This window comes from Tachypleus tridentatus, chromosome 13 (genome assembly GCF_004210375.1).
Source record: "Tachypleus tridentatus isolate NWPU-2018 chromosome 13, ASM421037v1, whole genome shotgun sequence".
NCBI lineage: Eukaryota > Metazoa > Arthropoda > Merostomata > Xiphosura > Limulidae > Tachypleus > Tachypleus tridentatus.
Genome location: NC_134837.1, coordinates 210,245,857 through 210,266,054, shown reverse-complemented (window position 1 = coordinate 210,266,054; position 20,198 = coordinate 210,245,857). Strand labels below are relative to the sequence as shown.

The following is a 20,198-nucleotide window of genomic DNA, read 5'->3' as shown; positions in this document are numbered from 1 at the left end:
TTTCTACAAGTTACGTTCATTTCGACATAGTCTGTAAACATAAGTTGACATTTCAATAGAAATTTCTCACTAATGGTACATCTAACTTACAAATAAATGTACTTGCACAGTTTCATGACTAACCAACCAAGTAATCGAATATATGTAAGAATTTTCACTGCTAGCGTTGGAAAGCTTTGTGACACTAAACTGACTTACTAAACACTTCACTAAAATCTTGTTAGCTTAATGCTTCATCGATTATTACATCATAATGTACCCCTGACTTCCACATATCCTGCTAACCTTCTTGATAATTACATAATAGAGTACTTTCTAGATATTGTACCATTATCATTAACTTCCTAAAGCAAATATATATATTCATATATTAGAAATACAGCTTACAACACTGACTCCCTTCCTGGAACCTGAAGTCCTTTGAACAATCCTAATACACAAATAAAACTATTCTATCCATTTACCAAGTCTTTTTTGTGGTTTTATTATCTGAGTATTGTGGTATACATATGGGATGGACTCTTGTCTCTTGTCAGCACTTGTTGTTCTGCCACAGAGGGAGTTCTCTTTGAGTAGATGGTCAACCATATCTACTGGAGGCTCTCTACGTGGTGATCATCTGTAACTGGTCTCTACATGAACATTGAGTTATTCAGCAGATTGACTTTCTACTGGCAAATTCCTCTGTGAAGTTGCATAGCTCACTATCTTCTCACAGAAGTACGTCCAGTGATGGTCATGATGGATGATCTTTGGCTTGGACAGCTTGTCCTTCTGGGTTCTGTAAACCATGTCATCACTAAGTATTTTCAGTCGAACAAAGACAGGATATTTTACAACAACATATACAACTATTGTAATAATGTTAAAAATTAAATTTTGCAAATAATATTATATTAATTAAACATAAAATGATTCTTTATGTTATAGCTTAATTTCTCAATTAAAAATGAGTAATAAAACTGTAATCTTAGTGTATAATGTTTTCTCTTAGCCGTCATCTACAACTGAAATATTTTCATATATTATCAAACTTTGTTGTATAAACTGGAGGGCTGAAATCATATGTTGAAAATGACAATTAAAAAATATAATAATATATCCATATGATACATTTTGGCATACACGTTTGTTAAGAGATAACATAGTGTCGTACATTGCGAGTAATGTCTGGTGTTTGAATTACAGTACTTTGGGGTATTGTAATCTCGTGAACAAAGGCATATGTTAAGAACTTGAATTTAAGTAAATTATTTTATGTGCCATTCCAGGACAGGTTCAAGTGATAAAAAAATATTTGTGGAAAAGGTGGCGTTTTAATCGAGGTATTGTCATGGACGAACTATCTCCTGAAATTTTAGCTAAAATATTTTCACATTTGCCTGCGAAAGATGTGGCTTCAGTGTCTTTAGTTTCTCGAAAATTGCATGATTCTACCAGAATAGAAGCTATATGGCGGTCACGATGTCTTAGAGGTTAGTTTTATCGTACAAAAAATGTTTTAAATTTTTTTTAGTAAAAAACAAACAAACTAAATTTTAAGCTTAGTAAACTTAATTTAAGGCTTATTTAACAAGGTACTGTTAATGCGATTTCGAAAGTGAAAATACGGTAGGTATATTGTATATAAATTTTAAAGTATGGTTATAATGATGGATAAGGTTACATATCTATGTTAATTTTTTTTACCCGTGTAGGTTATTTAGGTGAGCAACATAAATGTGTGAAGAAAAATGTACTTAAATTTGTAATTTGATAACAGGTTTTTTAAAAAACATCCTTATTGTTACTGAAGCTGTTTAGATAAAAATGTATGCGTTATATTATCATGACTATGTTTTGACAGTTTTGAGTGATATTAGTAATGCATATAACCAGTATGAATAAATTACTGAATTTCTAAACAGGCAATGAACTTGTATAGATCAAAGCATAAAAACTTTAAACTTATCCAAGTGCATGTCACACTTGGTTTTATGGGCAAAGCAAATCCTTAAAAGTGAAAAAAAAAAAAGAGAAGGAAAGTTGTTTTTTTTCAAGTGAAATATTTGGTGAAAGCCTTTAGTTTTACAAGTAATTTATGAGTTAAGTCAGGTGTAGGAAACAAAAAATTCTTTCACTGATTAAATAATTGTGGAAAGCAAATATGTTGCCTAGTTTAATTCATTTTATTTAAAAACTATGGAATGTTCATGAGGTTTTATGGTTTTGTCATCACATTTGGTGTCAGATTAGCCTTAGGTGATTGATATGATCATCATAAGACACTGGACCTGATTTTTTACTAAATAGTATTAGAACTACTACCAAAAGCAAATACCCATCTTCTGGTTTGGATTTATCTGGTACATTTGAGGGTAGTTAGCACCCTTTGTATGTGTTTGTTACAGTAGTGGTCTATTTTTATTTTCTTATGGAACTGTTTAGTGTTTTCTGTTTATTTTTATATTTATTATGTATGTTGAATTAATCAAAAGTTTAGTGTGTAACAGAATCTGTAACTATTAAACTACTTGGAATGGTGACTTTTAAATAAAGAACTATTTTATCTGGCCCAGCATGGCCAAGCGTGTTAAGGCGTACGACTCGTAACCTGAGGGTCGCGAGTTTGCATCCATATCGTACCAAACATGCTCGCCCTTTCAGCCGTGGAGGCGTTATAATGTGATAGTCAATCCCACTATTCGTTGGTAAAAGAGTAGCCCAAGAGTTGGCAGTGGGTGGTGATGACTAGCTGCCTTCCCTCTAGTCTTACACTGCTAAATTAGGAATGGCTAGCACAGATAGCCCTCGAGTAGCTTTGTGTGAAATTACAAAAACAAAAAACAAACAAAACAAACTATTTTATCTAAGTCAGCTGTAGTTATTTTAATTGGCTACAGTAGGACGCCATTTGTAATGCAAACTTATTATATGTTGCAATACAACTATTGCCCATAACATCAAATATGTCTCCATAAACAATGTTAAATTTTTATTTTTATCTAAGCTTCATAAATACATCATTACTGTTCTGTATAATGTATTTTTGAATTACTTGTGGATGTTTCCAATTGGATGCAAACTAGTAGTTATGGTGATGTCATCAGTAAATTGTACAAGTTAGTTGTATGGAAGGTTCAAACATTTGTTCAGTAATTTAAAAAGACCAAACTCTATCCTTCATTACAGCTCTACTTTCCTGCAAACCATTTTTTGAACAACCTTATTACAGAACTGAAGATAATTCAGACAAAACCCACAGAGGTACCTATACCATAAAAGTAAAACAGTAGGACAGACAGAAACCTTTAGAAATCATTCTGCTTTTTCAGTTAACCTTTTTTGTAGTGGAACTAATAAACATGGACTTATAAGAAATGATATTCTCATGGCATTAAAGAAAAACAACAAAAAACAGTCTTCCAACAATCCGGTACACCTCTGGTACGTATGTTCAATCATTTCTCAGGTCTTTATTCAACATTGTTAACATATTACATTCAAAGGTTTTACTGTCTTAAAATAAGTACTTTACGCTTAGAATTTCCAGTGGAGTCCATTTACCTCATCATATTTTTTCAGACACCATTTTCTGAACTATATATGCCTCAAATTGATTGCATGTGTGTCTATTGATGATTACAAGGCCCATAATAGTATGGAAGTCACAGACAAGTTTAAGCAAAAAATACCATGAATTACACAACTGATCCTGTTGATTAATGCTTTTTCTGTATAGGTATTTTATTGAGAAAATTAGAGATTTCATTCTGTTTTTTCTTAAGTTGTTTAAATTAAGTGTTGTAATAAGCAATTTTTGGACCCAACTGGTAAGATAACTGTGTTGTAAAAACAAGACTTGATTCCAGTACATCTGGACACTACCAACAAAATTAATTACTCATCAACCTGTGGTATACAATCAGTAATAACATTTTTATTCCTGATTTATCATATATCCTATCCATGCTGATTAGAATCTTCAGTATACAATCAGTAATAACATTTTTATTCCTGATTTATTGTATACCCCCCTTTACTCTGTCCCTACTGCTTGTGTGAAGAAAGCATTTTATTACTCGAATATAATAATTGAAACAAAGTTTGGCTGCTATTCCTTTTAGATATCTGGACCTTTAATTATGACTTGTTTAGCCGAGTCTTTTTTATGTTTGTATACGAGTTTACAAACTGTTAAGTGTGATTCTAGTAAGATTAAATTATACGAGTGAGAATAGGGCTCATGTTGACAAACATTCATTGTAGTTTATAATTCTCTTTTTCAGAATATGGTATTCTTCCACTCAATGGAGATGGTGTGTCACATCGGGAATTGTATATAAAAGGTAAAGTATTTTCTAGAAAAGTTGCTACGTTCTTACCAAGAAAATTATAAGTCATTGACGTGAAATTAATTTGTAAATATCTGTAGTAAATGTATTAGCTAAGAGGAAGTGTAAATAATGATGGCCTAGAAAAATGAATGGAGTGAGGCCTTCCTTCAGAAGTGACAATAAATACATGCCTCTTTTCTAAATTAAAAAACTTTGTACTGGGATAAAATTACAATTTAATGTATAATTGTTTTAAAACACTCAAACAATGTTGTGTAATAATTAAAAATTTATTTAAAAACCAATTGGTGGTTGTAAAAAACACATTGGCATATTTTACATCATACTCAGGAATGTGAAAAAATAACATTGTACAACATATAAATACAAAAAGCCATGGTCATGTGACAGTTGAAATATTTAAAACAATTTTACCATATACTTACTTTATGATTTTCCAGCCCTTCATCTTTATTTAATCTGAAATTACTTTTATTATTTTGATGGTGTCTTTAATATTTTTCTAATTTTCATATTATTGAGTTGAGTCAGAATAGTACTCCCCCCACTGGATAATATGACCAGTTTAATTTACAAGTTCTGCTAGTACAGAGTTTCAGTTTTGTTTTTAAAATTTTTCTTTTATCATTTACTCTAAATTTTAAGTTTCTTCTAATTTGACTAACATATACACTGTCACATTCAGTATCAATTTGTGTATTTAAGCATAATTGAATAAGAGTTGTTTGTTTACAAAATCTGAAATTTAGCTTGCATTTAGATGAAATGTGTTGTTTTTTGAAAGATCTCAGTACAGGCTAACCGACATGATTGAACATTTTAAGGATTTTCTCAGTGCCCCTCAATCTCCATCAACTGATTACAAATAGTCAGTGATCCTAAAAGGATGCACCTGATTCCAAGGGAACATCTCAGTGAATTTACCATAATGCCTTAAATAAAATACAATTGTTCCCCGTATGCTTGTTCCCTTTAAACATGGTGCAGTTGTTTGTTGGTTCATTCCAAAGACTCTTTTTCTTGTTGAAATAATAGTTGCTTTATTTGAAATTGAGATATTGTATTCCATGGATATGTTGAGAAGGACAGGGTTTGTTTATAAATAATAATTATTTTGAATTGTTTGAAGTAAAGATTGCTATTTATGAATTTCTCCAGAATTGGACTTTTCATGCACATAAACATAATATTTTCTTGTTATTTACTGTTGGTAATGTCAGAAATGAATTTCCCTTTTACTAATACTTTATTTGTAGAGCATCATTTGTGATTCTGATGTTTATGTATAACCTGTATGTTTAACAGTACTCTATCCATATGGAAACATTCTTGGTTTATGGCAGCCACAGGTGGCATCTTATGGAGGACTGCTTCAGGTGAAGGTAATTTATGAAAGCTATGAAAATCATGTCTTTTTGTAGGGAATAAAATATAAATACAACTGAGAAAATAAGTATTTTCACATATTCTGTATGGATTTGAATAATGACCAAGTAACAAAGATTGACAGACTTTACTGAGTAACTAGTATTTTATAAAGATGACATGCTATCCAAGTCTGAACTCTCTAACTTTTGTATCAGCATTTGTTCTTGAATAATAAAAATACATTAGATAGTAAAAACTATCTAATGTATTATGTTACATTTTCATTACCAAAAATAATTGGTAAAATAGTATAACATTTAGGATAACAAACCATGGAGAACCATTCTGTTTATCATTTTGCTCTAAACTAAGATTTGTTTTGTACAACTGTGAAACAATTATCTTTAACTAAAGACAAACACAGCAATACATTTATTGAGAGCTCTTTATTTTTCCTTTTACAGTAGGTTGTTTGTATCCTTACCAGTGTTTTTTTAAATTTTGGTACACGAGTTTACATATAGTCTTGTGTGGTTTTGCCCTTTTTGTTGTAAGTTTACAAACAATCTGTTGTCTTTTAACGTTTACTTATTAATATTAAAATAATATTTTATTATACTTTTGTTTTATCAAAAGTTATAGCTTTATTTTTCAGAACAGGTACAATGTTTCAGTTACTAGTGCGACTGTTTTAAAGTGATTGAAACATCGTATCTATTCTATAAAATATTCTTTTGCACTGTAAAAACTGCAACTTGTAATAAAATATTTATAATCAGTAAGTTAACTCAAAACTGTTAACACATTTTATTTTTATGCATATGTGGAGTGTAACAAATTTATGTAAAGTTGTTAATCAACAGAACTGAATAATTAGTGGTATCTACTAACCAATTAATCAATAGCCTCATTAAATTAGTATATTGAATTAATTAATTAGGACAGCATTCTCAAACTATGATACGTCAAGCAAAAAAAAGTACATGATTGGTGTTGCTATCCTCATGCCTTCCATCTAGTCAGCAGTTCAAAAAAGAAAACGTTTGAAAAGTGTTGTTGGCAGGTTCTGTCAGACACGTACTCTTGTTACCCTAGTAGTTCTGCCATAACAAAGACAAAGTGAGTTTGGTTACCATGGGAATCAAACACTACAAAGTCATGTTACCCTAGTAGTTCTGCCATAACAAAGACAAAGTGAGTTTGGTTACCATGGGAATCAAACACTACAAAGTCATGTTACCCTAGTAGTTCTGCCATAACAAAGACAAAGTGAGTTTGGTTACCATGGGAATCAAACACTACAAAGTCATGTTACCCTAGTAGTTCTGCCATAACAAAGACAAAGTGAGTTTGGTTACCATGGGAATCAAACACTACAAAGTCATGTTACCCTAGTAGTTCTGCCATAACAAAGACAAAGTGAGTTTGGTTACAATGGGAATCAAACACTACAAAGTCATGTTACCCTAGTAGTTCTGCCATAACAAAGACAAAGTGAGTTTGGTTACCATGGGAATCAAACACTACAAAGTCATGTTACCCTAGTAGTTCTGCCATAACAAAGACAAAGTGAGTTTGGTTACCATGGGAATCAAACACTACAAAGTCATGTTACCCTAGTAGTTCTGCCATAACAAAGACAAAGTGAGTTTGGTTACCATGGGAATCAAACACTACAAAGTCATGTTACCCTAGTAGTTCTGCCATAACAAAGACAAAGTGAGTTTGGTTACCATGGGAATCAAACATACAAAGTCATGTTACCCTAGTAGTTCTGCCATAACAAAGACAAAGTCAGTTTGTTACCATGGAATCAAACACTACAAAGTCATGTTACCCTCAGTAGTTCTGCCATAACAAAGACAAAGTGAGTTTGGTTACCATGGGAATCAAACACTACAAAGTCATGTTACCCTAGTAGTTCTGCCATAACAAAGACAAAGTGAGTTTGGTTACCATGGGAATCAAACACTACAAAGTCATGTTACCCTAGTAGTTCTGCCATAACAAAGACAAAGTGAGTTTGGTTACCATGGGAATCAAACACTACAAAGTCATGTTACCCTAGTAGTTCTGCCATAACAAAGACAAAGTGAGTTTGGTTACCATGGGAATCAAACACTACAAAGTCATGTTACCCTAGTAGTTCTGCCATAACAAAGACAAAGTGAGTTTGGTTACCATGGGAATCAAACACTACAAAGTCATGTTACCCTAGTAGTTCTGCCATAACAAAGACAAAGTGAGTTTGGTTACCATGGGAATCAAACACTACAAAGTCATGTTACCCTAGTAGCTCTGCCATAACAAAGACAAAGTGAGTTTGGTTACCATGGGAATCAAACACTACAAAGTCATGTTACCCTAGTAGCTCTGCCATAACAAAGACAAAGTGAGTTTGGTTACCATGGGAATCAAACACTACAAAGTCATGTTACCCTAGTAGTTCTGCCATAACAAAGACAAAGTGAGTTTGGTTACAATGGGAATCAAACACTACAAAGTCATGTAACCCTAGTAGTTCTGCCATAACAAAGACAAAGTGAGTATGGTTACCATGGGAATCAAACACTACAAAGTCATGTAACCCTAGTAGTTCTGCCATAACAAAGACAAAGTGAGTTTGGTTACAATGGGAATCAAACACTACAAAGTCATGTTACCCTAGTAGTTCTGCCATAGCAAAGACAAAGTGAGTTTGGTTACAATGGGAATCAAACACTACAAAGTCATGTAACCATAGTAGTTCTGCCATAACAAAGACAAAGTGAGTTTGGTTACAATGGGAATCAAACACTACAAAGTCATGTAACCCTAGTAGCTCTGCCATAACAAAGACAAAGTGAGTTTGGTTACCATGGGAATCAAACACGAGATCCTCAAATCACGATATCTCCTCCTGAATTACCAAAGTTAAACTATAAATAATAAAAAAACAATTTATAAGGCTAAAATTAGGCAGAATATAGCTACATCATTATACTTAATAAAGAAAACTCAATTACAATATTTTAACTGCTTGGACTGGTGGAATAACTGGAAACACTAATTTCAGTTAAACAATTATATTGCCCGTGAGGAAGGAAACACATCAAACTGAAGATGTTAAGAGGAGAGAAATAAAATATATCAGATTATTTTGTAAGATTTAAAAAAAGTGTATATTTTTCTTATAATTACCCACATATGTACTGTTGTATATACATGATGTTAGAAAAATGCTTAGGTTCAAGAAGTCTTTGATAGGAATGAAATAGAAACCCTGTAACTTGAGTGCTTTTGAAAGTTGAACTTTTCTTCTTCAGGGACAAACTGTGTATTTTGTATTTCTAGTTTGAGAAGAGCAGAAGATCATTAGAAGCTACAGAGCTTCTCCCTCCTCGAGACCCAGATATTCTAAGTGAACTGCGAAAAAAACCACTATTTAAGATTCAGCTGAGTGGTGGACAAACAAAAGTTGTCTGTGTTGGTGGAAATCGAGAACCACATAAAGCTGAAATATCAAAGGTTAGTGTATAGGTGTAGGACTTCGTATCTGTCTTCATAGAGAGAATATATCTATGTTTAATATCTTCCAGCTACTGATTTACTGCAGTGAATATGTTAATCATGAGTGGTGATATTTCTTCAATTATCTCAAATGAACAAATAAATTTAATCAGGAAAAAAACATGTTCAACTTGTATTTACTTCTAAATTTTGAGATATAAGAGCACTCTAGGACTATTTTTCCTTGTTTGCTGGGAACTGAGAACAAAAATTTCAATTGAAATGATGAATTTCTCTGCATTATTTTTTTGTTATTTTTCTTTTCACTTAATGTCAAAACTAACAGGTTATAAGAACTAAGCTTTACTTTTTAACTGACATTCTACATGTGAACTGGTATGGGTAACTTATAAATGTATTAGGCCAGTTGTTTATCATTGGTTTGAATTTATTATAATTGCTGTGTGTGTGTGTATATATATATATATATTGTCCTTTAGTGAGTTTCCAAGTTTTGCTACAGAGCTTTTAGAAATGTTTCAACTGTATAATGGTTTCCAGTTGTTTATTCTCTTGTTTTCCTGTCATAAATAAAAGGAAAAGACACTAACTTTTAAACATTTATAAACAAGTGATGTTTTTTATGTAGGTACGGCAGAATGAGTTTATATTTCGTTGCTGTAACCCGGATCTTCACAAGCACCCTTCTGGTAGACACGAGGTAAAATTATTCTAGTCTTTGTGTACATTATAAATGAGAAACTTATTGTTGGTCTTTATTTCAAAACATTGTTAATTTTTAACTTGTACAAGATAACGACACTTCATGGAAATGGTAATTTGATTAGATAAGGACACTTCATGGTAATGGTAATTTGTTATAAAAATATTCATTTCCATTAACTTTTTAATTTTAATTCAGTTTCTTATATTTCTTTATCAGTTTTTTACATTTTAACTCCACATGTCACATAATATTGAATTTCTTTAATCAGTTTTTAGCAGCAGTGAGTGATTATTTCATTTAGGTATAAATGTGGGATTTATATTACATCCATCTGTTAATATAAAATTATTTTCAAAGTTTATAAACTGACTGAAAAGTCAGGACAAAAAATATTTTATTAATGTCACAGTCACCTTTCACAAGTGAAAACAAAGTTTTCTTTGTCGTTGTAGGCCGATATTTCTTTAGAAAACATCAGTTGTTTTTTTTTGTATTTGTTAATAAATTGTTTTAAAATTTGATTCTTGCTATTTTTTTAATAAGATGTTCTTGTTTAATATTGTTATTCATAAACATTGAGAAATCCATTGTGTAATGTTGTTATGCTCTAAAAGATGTGATGTTAGATTCCTTCAAGGTGAGAGTTTTATCTAGAATTTAATTTTTATTTTCAGGATTTACTGTTGGCGTGGTTGAGAGAAGAATCTTCAGCTCCTCTCGGCAGTTTTCACCTGTTTCCACACACCCAAGAATTATTGATGATGAAATTTCTCATTTTAAGACAGTTTAAGTAAGTTGTACAAGAGCTTGAAGAGATGTTTACAGAGTAACAAGAGCTTATGTTTATTTCAACCACAAAATATTCAAGCCATAAACCAAAACACATTAACATGAAATTAAAGAAAAACTCGTGTTAATGTGTTTTGGTTTATGGCTTGAATATTTTATGGTTATAATATAATTGATCAAAGGTTGTGATTTGCTGTTTTTAACGTAATCCTTCCTCATGATTTTTGTTTATTCATTTAACTTCATTTAGATATAAATTATTTAATTTCACTAAAATATATATATTTCAACATGTACAAACATATCTTAGTTTAAGGGGTACGTCATGTTGACACAGTTGTTAACTAAACGGTCTTGAATGTTACTAAATGTGAAACATTCTTACATGATACTGTTTATTTTCTTTCCTATAACGTAAACATAATTTTAATTAATCTTTTAAAGATACTTTGATGTAATCATTACACTTTTAATGACAATTTGCTAGAAATTAAGTAATTTAATATTTCTTCTCTGTGGTAGCTTTAACTATCAGTACTGTCGTATCCATGCTCCAAAAGTGTCAACAAAAGTTCCTATTAAGCCAGGAATCTTTAAAGGTACATATGGGGCACATGGAGTAGAACTGATAATGCTTTCTTATGAAGAACATTTGGGAAAGGCTAAAGCAGTGAAGATAACTGTAAGTAATCAATGTTTCCATGATTCATATTTAATTTCTGTGAAAATTAGAGGATTTTAAAGTGTTAACTGTCACAAAATGTGGTTACAAGACTTTAACTTGCAAGTTTACAACATGTTTTTATATCTGTTGAACCTGCATATTGTATCATATTGTGTAATTTTTGTTAACTCTTACAACAGTGAGTGCAAAGAACTGACCAAGTAAAGCTTGGATTAAATTATTCATTTCTGGTGTAAAATGTACAGAGAACTACAACAGTAATTAGTAGTATTAACTATGATACTGGTTGTATTTTTATTCAGATTTACATGTTACTAGTGACTCTGTAAATAATAGTCATGGACTTGCAAGTCATTTGATGCACATATATGTGTATGTAATTTATTTTAAAACACTTGAATCCATCTGGACCTCATTGGTAACTCTAGGGCAAAAATAAATATATTAAATATTTTAAAGGTAGGAGAACTACATTTTCCTAGAGGCATGTTAAGAGTGAGATCTTTTATTCAGTAAAGTTTGGAATGTGGCATAAGATATTTCAAAAACTGTTTAAGATGTGTCACGATTTTGATCAGTAGATGCAGTCTATCCCAAAATGAAGTTACTCTGTGTGTCATTTCTTTTGTACAGCCTTTATTGACCTGCGTGATTTTTTCTTGCTCACAAATTTTTTTTATTTGAGAAAATTAGTTGTTAAATGAGAAAGAATAGAAATAAAAGCAATATTAGTTTGTCAGAACAGTGATTCAGGTGTGTAGTGTAATACAGGTTTGAAATACCTTCTGCCATGAGCAAAACTCATATTTCTCAATATGCCTTTGGAATTTTGTTTTCCAACAACAAATGGATTGTAGCTATGGAAATTTCATTACAATCACCATGTATCTATATAACATATATTATTATATTAGGGCGATCCTAATGTACCTGCTGGTAAGGTTAGCTTCCAAGTTGACTTAAACTACTGGATGGTGCTGACAGTAAGTCAGCAGCACACAATTGGAGATTTAGAAGCAATAATTCCTTCTTCAATACACGGTGAGGATGTTACCGAAAGGCCATTACGTCAACCCTTCCGTGTTCCCCGCAACTGCCATCAACGTTATCACGAGGTGCCAGATACATGCAGAGCTAGGTGGGTGCTATGTTGAAATAAGGAATACTAACGTTAGAAGTTCCATTTTGAATTTAACATTATTTTCTGGAAAGATACAAAATATACCTAGCTATTACTCAGTAGTAACATTAAAATGTTTCAATGGGCATAATTTTGACTATTATTATTTTTCATGTTAAATCCATTAACCCTATCAAAAAAGATCTTACTAAGGTCATGGGTCAAAGGCCATGTCATTGCTTGTGTTGACTTGCATTCAACATTTAATTGAATAATTATTTGATGAACTTATATTTGTACATTTGGTATCAAATTGTAGATTATAATTCATATTTTTGTATTATACATCAGATAATTTCTTAACTTAAAAAAAAAACAATCCTAAACATTGATTTTTGTGTCACATGGTGTGTTGAATGCAGCACGAGTTCAGATTGGATGTTTGTGTTGTCAAAATATAAAGTTTGTAGCTCTGTATGAATTAGAAACTCAAATATTGACACACTAGAATGTAAAATAATAACCTGTTTTTTTCTATTTGCTGAGATGTCACTCATGTACTGAATCAAACATAGTGGCTCTGCTTACTTCCTTCCATTTTTATGAATGCTCCCTTGTATACACTTATTTCTGTATATAATCAACTAAAAGCTCAAGATGTTCCTCTAGTGGCTTTCTCAGACAGTTTTAAGTGTCACGTAATGATTTTATTCTTTTGAAACAAGACTTCAAGATAGTAGGTTGAGTCTAGACTGCTCGTAATTTCATATTTTTTCAGGCTCGTATATGATTTAGTTACTAAACTTAATAAATCACAGTGGAATTCTGTGGTATCTATGTAGTTATTAATTATTTTTTGGTTATTTCAAATGTACAAATAAAACCTAAAAAAATATTGTTTCACGTCCTTGACATGCAATATTTCAAAAAGGCTTAGTAATCTACTGTAAGCAGCAAATGAATACAAGAGTTGTCGTAGCTCGAAGATCTGATTGGTTGCTATACTTGTGTATTATTCTATATTTTAAAAGAATAAGTTTAAGACTTATTTGTTAATAGCAATAAAGTATAACTAAAATGTAACTATTTTATAATATACTATTGTCAGTCAAGTAAGACACTGACAAGACAGGTTACTTTGTAAAAGCCAGTTTTATAATATTGTATACAATAACATGAGTGCACATGCTTCGTGACGTTTAACTTCTGTGATTTTAGCCAGACATGACTGGAAGGTCAGTGTCATAGAAATACTAAATACATATAAATGTATAGTGTTATAACATTTAATATATTTAGGTTAAACATTTGTGTTTTAGTTATAATTTTATGATGGCTAAAGGATTGGTGAAATCTACCAGACATGTAAAAAGGTTTGGATTTAATAGTGAAAATAACAGAGAAAATATAAAACTTGATAATTATCTGGAGGCTCAAAAGATTTCACATGTGGAATTTAAAAATTTTCTGATACATAAAGGTATTTTTAATCTTGAAATGAAAGATTATGTTGGATAGTCAACGTTCTGAAAGAAATCAAAATATGGGTAAATCCTTAATTAAAAAATCTTAATACTTAATTCAAAACCTGACACATTGTGTATGAAAACCTTGTAATGTTTACCAATAACCTGCAACCAATATTGAAAATCATGGTATAATTCCACTTATGGATAACTGTGGTTACAAGCTGAACGGATTTCACCCAACCTCTAATGGAAGGGTTAAGAGCAAACATACTCTTTAGGCATTATTTTTCATATTAAGTCTATCAAGGGAGTGTAATATATTTGTCAAATCTGTAATTTAAATATCACAGGTAAATTTCAAATTGTCTGTAGACAAGTTTTATATGTTTAACCCTGAGCCAATCAAGAGAGAGAGTCTCAATTTATTATCTTTCTATTTCTCTTAATATTGCAGTATTACATTTAATGTAATTATAGGAAAACAGTTAACTCATGGACAACAACATTTTACAGGTATCATGGATTGGGCCAGGTGGCAGCTCATGGATTTGCTAACCCATCCTTTATTCCAGGTCATTGGATCATATTTAATGAGGATTTTTTTGGGTTCCTTTGGCTGGAACTAATGACACTTGGTGTATACCACAGAGTACAGGAAGACCTTAGTTAAATCAAGATTTGTACTCTTTGCTATAGAATGTAAAATACTATTTGAAAATTGTACTAAAATGTAGTGTTTCTTGTATATCTCACAGTAATCTTGCAGTTTAAAGGTGGTACAAATATTAGGTTGAGGAATAATTCGTGAGCGTTTTTAAATAATTTCATTCAAGCATTACATGCAAAACTATACAATACTTCAATGCATGAACACATTACACCCAAAACATTTATTATGATACTTTATTTCATGTAATACCTAGGTATATAGTATGCATTGTTTTAAACGAAATTGCAAAAAATTAAATGCGAAAAGCAGATGGTGTCGAAAATGCTCGATTTTGTCCACTTGACATTCCATTTAATGAGCTGAAAATGAAAGCAAACATTAAAGACATATGAAAATCAAACACACCATCTATTAGAGCAAAAAACTATCTACCAAATGACATGAAATATTTTGGGAAAGCGTTTCATTTATGAATATATTTTTTTTAACTTGAAAAAACGCTCATGAATTATTCCTCAACCCAATATATACACACAGTATTTGTTGAGTTTCACATTAAACAAAGCTTACTGAAGGCTTCTGAGTGTGTCTAAGCACAATTATATAGGAAAAGATACACAGTGAAGATTTGTTTCACAAGTTATCTGTGATATGTATGTTTTAATTTTCTAACCAGTCCTCTTTTATCTCAAGTGTTTTGAATTTGACTTATGCATTGGACAAACAAGTGGTCCACAAGTTGACTGTTTGTTCTTTATACATTCAATTGATTCACGTACATAGTAATATCATTATAAGCCAATAGACCATTAAACATCTATCATTTTTTTAACCTTGTGTTTTTTCAAATGAACATGATTGTTTGTGAGTACAAGACCCGTAAGAATATACAGGTTGTCTCGCATAGCAAAGTGAACGATTTCTGTAAATCTTTTGGTCAACTATGCATTAATTGCTGTAACAAGTAAAATCTAAACGTATTTAATACTTTGCAGTGAGTGATCACACTGGTAATGAACGATTAAAAACAAGTCAATAATGTGAGGGGTAGGTTGTGCTAAATAAAAGATTTTTCTACAGAATTACTTGGATCAGTACTTTTATTTTAAGTTGAGGTGTTGTGAGTGTAACTGGTGGTAGTTGATTAATAACCATGCAAGAACTGCCTCTTGCCATATACAAAATGTTTTTTGTTTTTTTTCATTGTTTAAAAAAAACGCATGATATTGTTATGGAAGTTAAAACTATGAAGAATAGGGGTGCTTCTTTAGCAAGAAGAAAATTTGTGTGTGGGTGGGTGGGAATAATGTTATTTATTATTTAGATTCTGTGACAGTCATAATGAACTGAGTTTGTGCATTTTAAACTACGAGACCTTACCGTTGGCTGTGAAACTCCGAAATCAACATTTAATCAGTTTCTCTTTAATGTTGCAAGTAGATATAAACATATCTTGAAGGTTTGCTGTTTTACTTGGATATTTTGTTATCTGTTTAAATCTTATGCCAAATACAGCTGACTGATTATACTCTTTAGTATTAGTGACAAAATATATTTTGCGTTAAGTAGGATGCAGAGCCGTAGCCAATTATTTTTTACGCCCAGGGCAAGTTTGACGAACAGCGCCCCTCCCTTTTTTTCGTGGCCCGTGCATGTCATTCTGCAGAGGTTTCATGTAATGCACCTGACTTTCAGGTCTGTTCAACTTCACGGCACACATTCCTTGCAAAAAATATTTATTCGCTAATTGCATCAAAGTGAAGTGTTTTCATAACGTAGAGTAGCTAACAAATGTACATTAAATATAATTATTAGAACATAAATGAATTACCCAAATTGAAATTCATAAAGTTCGGTTTTTACTTTACGGTAGTAAAAATCTGATTACCCTATCAAGCATACTCCCAGTAATGTTTGGTAGCCAACAAAATTTAAGACTGTCCCGGAACAGTGGATATTCTATTTCTTGAATCTTATTTCATTTTCTGTTAAAACACGGATATTACGAAATAAACACGTAGCTGAGCGTAAAGGTAAATGTCACGACACAAAAAAATGTAAAAGTCGTGGTGACGAGTTGAGGAACAAGGAATGAAAGCGGGAATTTATGTACCATATTATACCAACTAAACCAAATTAATTTGTTTATTATGGATAATAAGTTCAAATAGTAAGTTTTTCTATTTGTTTATACAGTTTAACATAAGTTATTGAACAATAGGCTTAGCGCTTAGACTTCCTCCCTTCCTGGACAACTGGCCCTACTCTAGTTGCGGCTCTGACAGAATGGAGTGAAACAGTAAGTGGAATATAATTTTAAAATAAAAAAATATGTGAACATTTGTTAGCTGAGAATGTTTTTTTGTAAAACATTAATAAATAAGTATTGTTCACGATTGTACTAAATCTTAAGCCTCTTAAGTTCTTAAGCCTAGAATAATACATTTATGATGGAATTATTAAGCCTATTATTTTATTTTGTATTATTTTCATGAACTGTTAAGCTAATGACAATTTCCTCGCAAATACTTAAGACCCGTGAAACAAACCTGATGATTCAAACATTTAGATATTTTTCACCCTAACCGTATCAACAAAGGGAGATAAGTTTTCTTGTCTTACGTTTCATATTAAGCCTATCAAGAGGACCAATTTTTATATTTTTCTCACTAATCGTATCAAGAGAGTGCAAAGGTTTTTGGACGTTTATTGATAAAAAAAAACACAAGAGAACATGCATTTTCATTAACACGTTGTCTTCGAGTTTGTTGGGCGGTCTACAGAGGAATGCCATGGTTTCTGGTATATTTATGTAAATTTTCTGTGAATAGAACTCGCCTGTCAATAGTGTTCGGCCACGAAAATGCGAAATTTAGGGTGTTGGCTGGACGGTGTTCCTTACGCATTTTTTTAGACAGGTATCGCACTTAGCTACCTTTCAGCGACATGTAAACTTGATTGTCTTTATTAACAGAACTCTTGATGATGTTGCATTATTTACCCAAACACGTGATATTATTTTGTTTGGGAATGAAGTGAGGTGGTGTTGATGTAACATTTTTAAAGTGTCATGTGCGTAAGAATGTTTAGGAGATATTTTGTGTTTTCGGGCATGAAATCAAAACAAAATTTGAGAATATTTTCTCATGTTTTGTGTGTTCCTGCCAAGGGTTGATTTACTTTCATATGTTTACTGTTAACACGCTTCATTATTCCAGATATTTTGATGATAAAATTTAACCACATGACTCCTCAACAAGTAGATTTATTGCCGAATTTGTTTACTTTGAAAACTGTGTTAACGTTTCATTTCTTCTTTCTAATAGCTCAATAAAGGATAAAGATCTCCATCTTTTTTTTTTTAATACCTCACTAAGCGGAAAAATTCCCCATAGAAAGTGTCATTGAAAGCTTGTTGTGACAGGTAATGTTTGTTCGTATACCTTGGCACGGGTAACAACTTGTAACGCTTAGGTTCCCCTGGTGTGATATTTCCAAATTGTGTTTCTAATATTCTACGAATGAAGAATAATTTTCCGCCCTTGTGTTGATAAAGGAGATTGTAATGTAAATGTTTGCTTGCACAAAATTTAAGTTCATCTCCAAATTTAACGAAGTGCCAAGTCAGACGAGGCATCCAGATACATGTAGCACAGTAGTAAATCAGCTACACAGAAAATAAGGGATCAGCTCTGTCTGGATGCCTCTGGAGGCGGAGTTTCCCCACAAATTAAGCATACAGGTCGAGAAAGTTATGGTCGGGAAGTCCATATAACGTCTAATCTCAAGCTAAAGAATTTTTTTATTTTTAGTGGAAAGCTACGTGACAGACTATATGTGCCTGTCCATAGGAATCTAACTCGGGATTTTAGCATTCTTAATATGTAAATTTACTACTGACCCACGAGGAGAGCCCTGCATGATAAGATTGCTAGGATGCGTGACTCGTAATCTGAGGGTCGTGGGTTCAAATCCCCGTCACTCCAAACATTGTCGCCCTTTCAGCCGTGGGTATGTTGTTATGTGACGGTCAATCCTGCTATTCGTTGACGAAAGAGTAGCCCAATAATTAGCGGTGGATTGTGATGACTAGCTGTCTTCTCTGTAGTCCTACACTGCTAAATAAGTACGGCTAGCGCAGGTAACCCTCGTGTAACTTTGCGCGAAATTCAAAATCAAAACCACACAGACTAGGAGACTGACTGTCAGTTTCTGCTCAAAATGAAACAATAAAACCGACCCGAGAAAATTCTGGTCACACCTTAGATGATTCCCCAACGACAATTCAGCCGCAAAGAAATATCCTACACTTGAATACAATAATACAATAGCACACACAAATAAAGAGAAAGCCGAAGCTTTGAAACACCAACTACAGAATATATTTAAAACACATACTAATCCAGATATGAATACTTATTTTTACAACAAAGTCACAAATTATACACTAAACAACAACAATTTGAACCAATTTTTTAACAAGTATATCTGAGACAAATACAAAACACACAACAAACTACGAAGACACGATTCTAACGAAAGAAATATCCATAAATGAACGTCATGAAGCAATAAAAAACACAAAAACCAAATCTCCAGGTGAAGATGAGATACAAGCCATCCTTTTAAAAAAGGGCACTCCGAAATTGTGTGATCACCTAAAAGCACTTATTAACTTATCATTATCCTCAGGATACATACCAGTTTCTTGGAAGTTAGCTAATATATTAATGTTTCATAAGGAAGGAAAGCCAGCAAATAAACCTAATAGCTACTGACCAATCAGCCTGACCAGCTGTGTAGGCAAAATTCTTAAAAGAATAATCAGTAATAGACTCCCCACATTTTTGAAGATAACATCAAAATTACCAGAAGAACAAAATGGATTCAGGAAACTTAGACAAACAACTGACCACTGAGACTAACTGAAGAAATAGTCGACAGCTTTAACAAAAAACAATACACTACTTCAGGCTGTTCCATCTGCAAAATTTTTAGGTCTAACCTATGATTCAAAATTAACATGCATTAACCATGTAAAGGAAATTAAAAATAGTCTGGTGAAGAACTAACTATGCTAGGAGTCTAAGTGGCAAAAACAGTGGAGCATCTACAGACAAATACTAAATATCTATAAAACATATATTTGACCAGTAATAGATTATGCAGCTCCAGCATGGATAACTGTAAGCGATAACGTAATTAAAACCAAATTACAAACAATCCAAAACACATTCCTCACAACAGTATATAGAGTTCCCAGAGCAACATCATCTCAATTTATAAATAAATATTCAAACATACCAACCATACCAGATAGACTTCTACATAGTACAATAACGTATTTTGATAAAAAAATTGGATGAAAAATGAATTATTATGCGAACTAGACAGGTACCTCATACATAATGAAGTTAGTCCTAACTACTTATCCGTGATCAACATGTATTGTAAACAAAAATAAATAAATGGAAAAAAATATATATGTAGAGAGGGGGAAAAAAGGTCACCATCAAATTAGACTTCCTACTGACAGGGCAAATA

At 32.0% G+C, this 20,198-nt stretch overlaps 1 protein-coding gene across 1 annotated transcript; it reads left to right on the top strand.

Moving 5' to 3' along the window:
- The first annotated feature begins 1,143 nt into the window (after window positions 1-1,143).
- Window positions 1,144-15,736, top strand: LOC143240076 (F-box only protein 31-like). The gene is made up of 9 exons (XM_076481924.1): window positions 1,144-1,475; window positions 4,269-4,328; window positions 5,643-5,719; window positions 9,039-9,212; window positions 9,844-9,915; window positions 10,596-10,711; window positions 11,233-11,392; window positions 12,310-12,533; window positions 14,498-15,736. The coding sequence occupies exons 1-9, from the start codon at window positions 1,334-1,336 to the stop codon at window positions 14,652-14,654; spliced, it is 1,182 nt and encodes a 393-aa protein (XP_076338039.1). The 5' UTR covers window positions 1,144-1,333; the 3' UTR covers window positions 14,655-15,736.
- The last annotated feature ends 4,462 nt before the right edge of the window (window positions 15,737-20,198 follow it).

Bases quoted from the DNA above. Each gene is read 5' to 3' on its own strand.
- LOC143240076 (XM_076481924.1), top strand. From the start codon at position 1,334: ATGGACGAACTATCTCCTGAAATTTTAGCTAAAATATTTTCACATTTG. The intron at 9,916-10,595 runs GTAAAATTATTC...TTTTATTTTCAG, and splicing joins ACCCTTCTGGTAGACACGAG to GATTTACTGTTGGCGTGGTT. The intron at 11,393-12,309 runs GTAAGTAATCAA...TTATTATATTAG, and splicing joins CTAAAGCAGTGAAGATAACT to GGCGATCCTAATGTACCTGC.